Source organism: Dendrobates tinctorius, unplaced genomic scaffold, assembly GCF_039654945.1.
Source record: "Dendrobates tinctorius isolate UK_male_01 unplaced genomic scaffold, ASM3965494v1 ptg000175l, whole genome shotgun sequence".
Lineage (NCBI taxonomy): Eukaryota > Metazoa > Chordata > Amphibia > Anura > Dendrobatidae > Dendrobates > Dendrobates tinctorius.
In genome coordinates, this window is record NW_027361842.1 from 2262689 (window position 1) to 2267953 (window position 5265).

Below are 5265 nucleotides of genomic sequence, written 5' to 3' on the forward strand. Positions count from 1 at the left end.
ACTTTGAGGGCGGCTGTCAATCAGGGTCGGGGGGATGCGGTTACAGCAGCCACTCTGTATGCACTGAACCAGCGCCGGTGCCGCCCCATGACTGCAACTGAATGCTGCTGAGGAGAAAAAAAAACATCATTTCTCCCCACTGCATTCAGCTACATACAGGCGCCAGACCACATCATAACCCTGTTAACAGCGTTATTCCTGGTGACAGGTTCCCTTTAAGTCAATGATAAAATCCTACTAATTGTTGGAATTTGACAGTCAATTCTGGTTGCAAGGAAAGGTTCCTGCAGCTGTTGGAGAGGACAGGGAGCTTCTGACAATGATGCTTCTTAAATTTGGGGGCTACCTAAAACACAGCAGTGGGGGGTCTGGAAAAATGGATTTTAATCAGGCATCTTTTTGTAGTAAAGGTTGTAATTTCCGTGCAGCTCCCCTTAGCACTTCCAGATTTAGATTGTAGGTGACTACTAGAGGCACCCGGTTATTTTCTTCTTTAGCTTTGTAATGTAGCAGGTGATTCCTTGACAATCTGGTGGCTCTTGTAATTTGGTTTTCAATTGTTCTTGGATGGTAACCCTGATTCAAAAAGGTTTTTTTGAGGCGACCAAGGTGTTTGTCTCTATCTGTTGAAAAATAAGCACCAATCACACTGTTGGAAAACAAAGAAGCCACTCACAGTGTCCTTGGATAATAAACAGTTTTACTGTTTCCATTCTACACAGCCTGTACAAACCAGAACTAGTAATAGTAACTCTATTCACAGGAAGATAGCACTAAACAAGAATTAGAGTGGGGAAGAAAGTCACAACCGTGACCGATGGATAATCAGACAGTCAATGATTTCCTTCCTTTTAACATCCGGCGAAGGATCACTTCGATGCCACCTCTCGTGCTTATGCGCTTTAGCCATCCATGAGTTCTCTGGCGCTTCAGGAACTTAGGTTGGTATTCCATGCCCCTCTTCTTGGTACGGACAGGTGGCAAGCTCCAGTTAGGAGGTAAAGTCCGGGAAAGGATGCCACAGCCTGGGGAAGGGATCTCAGTATGATTGACGCTCCGAAACACACTTACATAGGTCCTATACTGTGCACAGAAAGCAGATACTGATGGCTTTAGCAGAATAAACCTTGAATTAAAAAAAAAAAAAAAGAAAGATATTAAAAGAATTCCCCTGATATACAATATATTTTTATCATATAAAATTAAAAATGAATGAACAAAAGAGAAATCTAAATTAAATCAATATCAGGTGTGACAGCGCTTTGTCTGCCAGTCCGCATCAATTCTTCTAGGTAGGAACACTTGTACACAGCTATTGAAGAAAATTTAATGGTACAGGGAGGTTGTCCCAGACATCTTGGAGAACGAACAACAGATCTTCTGTGGGTGTAGGATTGTGCTTATCCTTCGGTCTCTTCATGAAATCTCAGACTTGATGTTGAGATCAGGGTTCTGTGGGGTCATATCATTTCCAAAAAGACTCCTTGTTCTTCTTTACGCTGAAGATACTCTGTAAAGTGAACCTGTCATCAGGTTTATGTTTCATTTCAGAGAAAATCACACCTGGTTACAATCTCACAGCCAAGCTCTGATTCATGCTGTCCACGGTTTGGGCAGCAGGAATAAGGCGACAGGTTCCCTTCAGTGCCTCTGTCTACATGTTTGGAGTCACTGTAGTGCTGCAGAATAAATTTGGAGCCAGATGAGTCTCTGATGGTATTGTATGACAGATAAGTATCTGCCTGCATTTCTCAGCCCCACAGAGCACTACTGCTCTCAACATCGAGTCTGGGATTACACAAACATACAGAAGGATAAGCACAAGCCTACATCTACAGAAGATCTGTGGTTAGTTCTCCAAGATGTTTGGATCCCTCCTGAGTTACTTCAAAAACTATGAAGTGTATCTAGAAATGACATTGTGAAAACAAATGGAGGTCGCACCAAAAATTGATTTTGATTTTTCTTTTTCATTCATTCTGCATTTCGCTAATTAAAAGATAAACGTGTTTAATAATTTATTAAGTCATTTTAACTTTGCAGCATTATTTTTTTTTTCTATACCTGCAAAACATTTTGTACAGTACTGTACATGTAAACCCTCCATGACTAGTGCCCCCTTCAACAATATACATCTACATAAATGTAATTTAAAGGGGATCGGTCTTGTGAAAAAAAACAAAACAAAAAAAAAAACAAAACAAAACACGATTAAATGGTAGATATGGGGTTCATCTGTAGGTTACTAGTGTTCTGAACACTTAGAGCCCGCTGCCAGGAGGAAATGAACTATATCCCGGCTGTCAGGCACCGCTCTGTACAAAGTGACCAGCAGTTATAACCGCGCTCCCGGCACTGACTGACAGCAGCTCAGCATTAGGGCTGGCTGTCAGTCACCGCTCTGTACAGATTGGCGGCTGTGACCGCGCTCCCAGCACTGACAGCAGCTCAGCATTAGGGTCGGCTGTCAGGCACTGCTCTGTACATAGTTACCGGTGGCTGTAACCGCGCTCCTGGCACAGACTGGCAGCAGCTCAGCATTAGGGCCGGCTGTCGGGCACCGCTCTGTACATAGTGACCGGCGGCTGCAACCGAGCTCCCAGCACTGACAGCAGCTCAGCATTAGGGTCGGCTTTCAGGCACTGCTCTGTAAATAGTGACCTGCTGCTGTGACCGCGCTCCCGGCACTGACTGACAGCAGCTCAGCATTATGGTCAGCTGTCAGGCACCGCTCTGTACATATTGACCGGTGGCTGTAACTGCGCTCCCGGCAGTGACTGACAGGACCTCAGCATTAGGCCCGGCTATCAGTCACCGCTCTGTACCTAGTGACCCGCGGCTGAGACCGTGCTCCCGACACTGACTGACAGCAGCTCAGCATTAGGACCGGCTGTCAGGCACCGCTCTGTACATAGTGACCGGCGGCTGCAGCTCAGCATTAGGGCCGTCAGGCACCGCTCTGTACATAGTGACCGGCGGCTGAATTACGCTCATGGCACTGACAGCAGCTCAGCATTAGGGCCGGATGTCAAGCACTGCTCTGTACATAGAGACCGGCGGCTGTTACCGCGCTCCCGGCACTGACTGACAGCAGCTCAGCATTAGGGCCGGCTGTCAGTCACCGCTATGTACATAGCGATCGGCGACCGTGACCGCGCTCCCGGCACTGACAGCAGCTCAGCATTAGGGCCGGCTGTCAGGCACCGCTCTGTACATAGTAACCGGCGGCTGTATGGCGCTCCCGGCACTGACTGACGGCAGCTCAGCATTAGGGTCAATTGTAAGTGCCAGGAGCGCGGTAACAGCCGCCGGTCACTATGTACAGAGGTACATAGTGACCGGCGGCTGTTACCGCGCTCCTGGCACTGACTGACAGCAGCTCAGCATTAGGACAGGCTGTCAGGCACCGCTCTGTACATAGTGACCGGCGGCTGCAACCGAGCTCCTAGCACTGACAGCAGCTCAGCATTAGGGTCGGCTATCAGGCACCGCTCTGTACATAGTAACCGGCGGCTGTAACCACGCTCCCGGCACTGGCAGCAGCTCAGCATTAGGGTCAGCTGTCAGGCACCGCTCTGTACATAGTGACCCGCGGCTGTGACCACGCTCCCGACACTGACTGACAGCAGCTCAGCATTAGGGCCGTCAGGTACCGCTCTGTACATAGTGACCGGCGGCTGTATTACGCTCATGGCACTGACAGCAGCTCAGCATTAGGGCCGGCTGTCAGGCACTGCTTTGTACATAGAGACCGGCGGCTGTTACCGCGCTCCCGGCACTGACTGACAGCAGCTCAGCATTAGGGCCGGCTGTCAGTCACCGCCTGTACATAGTGATCGGCGACTGTGACCGCGCTCCCGGCACTGACAGCAGCTCAGCATTAGGGCCGGCTGTCAGTCACCGCCTGTACATAGTGACCGGCGGCTATAACCGCGCTCCCGACACTGACTGACAGCAGCTCAGCAATAGGCCCGGCTGTCAGTCACCGCTCTGTACATAGTGACCCTCGGCTATGACCGCGCTCCCGACACTGACTGACAGCAGCTCAGCATTAGGGCCGTCAGGCACCGCTCTGTACATAGTGACCGGCGGCTATAACCGCTCTACCGGCACTGACACCAGCTCATCATAAGGGCCGGCTGTCAGGCACTGCTCTGTACATAGTGACCGGCGGCTGTTACCGCGCTCCCGGCACTGACTGACAGCAGCTCAGCATTTGGGCCGGCTGTCAGTCACTGCCGGTCTCAGAAAGCTATTAACCTGCAGACTAACAGCAATTTTGCACGTGACAGGATCCCCTTAATAGACTTCCAAGAAAACAACCCCCTCTCCCCCACCTCTATCAATATCAGAATACAAAGCCAATGACACGGGCACATTCTCCATAGTCCTAGCCAAGATTCACACTCTGCTGAGAACGGGCTCACACACATCAGTAACAGGACGCCTCTCTAAAGTCACCAGCTACGTGGGACCAGTGAGCTCCACAGAGCCATGCACGCCCGACATGTTCCTCTCTCACCTGCCAAGAGCTCCCCACACCGCCATGCTTCCGGTCACCTCCAGCTTCCGTGCGTGCGAGACTAACGTCACGAGGCACGCGCTTTGGTTTGTGGGAGTTGTAGTCTTCAGAGCTGCTGGAGGGAGAGAGACGCTTAGTATGAAGTTCCGGCGCGGATGGCTTCATCATCACAGCGCGCGGTCACGTGCCGGTCTCAGTACGCGCTCTTAGGCTGGTTTCACATTAGCGCTTTTTAAGCGCACGCACGGCCGGGGGTAGCTCCGCCCCCGAGCCGGCTCTCTGCCCGGCGTGACCGCCCCTTGCTTGTAGCGCCGCCTCCTAGCGGACAGCGGCGCCTGCGATCGGCGCACCCTATCTTTAGCATAGGGTGCGCAGATCGTGCGCAGGCCGTGCGCTAGTTGCGCTTTGACCTGCGCTGCGCACTTTTGACGGTGCGCCGTGCGCGCCAAAATCCGAAAAGTTCGATTTTGGCGCGCACGGCGCAGGTCAAAGCGCAACTAGCGCACAGCCTGCGCACGATCTGCGCACCCTATGCTAAAGATAGGGTGCGCCGATCGCAGGCGCTGCTGTCCGCTAGTAGGCGGCGCTACAAGCAAGGGGCGGGCACGCCGGGCAGAGAGCCGGCTCGGGGGCGGAGCTACCCCCGGCCGTGCGTGCGCTTAAAAAGCGCTAATGTGAAACCGGCCTTAGGCTAGTTTCACACTTGCTTCTTTTTGCAGCGCGTTTTTCCCGCAAAAAAACGC

At 51.7% G+C, this 5265-nt stretch overlaps 1 protein-coding gene across 1 annotated transcript; it reads right to left on the reverse strand.

Moving 5' to 3' along the window:
* Positions 1 to 680: 680 nt before the first annotated feature.
* Positions 681 to 4732, reverse strand: MRPL34 (mitochondrial ribosomal protein L34). Its single transcript, XM_073551336.1, has 2 exons — positions 4523 to 4732; positions 681 to 1126 (listed from the first exon to the last, which is right to left on the reverse strand). The coding sequence occupies exons 1-2, from the start codon at positions 4546 to 4548 to the stop codon at positions 826 to 828; spliced, it is 327 nt and encodes a 108-aa protein (XP_073407437.1). The 5' UTR covers positions 4549 to 4732; the 3' UTR covers positions 681 to 825.
* Between the last annotated feature and the right edge of the window lie 533 nt (positions 4733 to 5265).

Coding starts and splice junctions, on each gene's coding strand:
- MRPL34 (XM_073551336.1), bottom strand. CDS start 4,548: ATGGCGGTGTGGGGAGCTCTTGGCAG. Junction 1,127..4,522: donor GTGTGGGGAGCTCTTGGCAG/GTGAGAGAGGAA, acceptor TTTTAATTCAAG/GTTTATTCTGCTAAAGCCAT.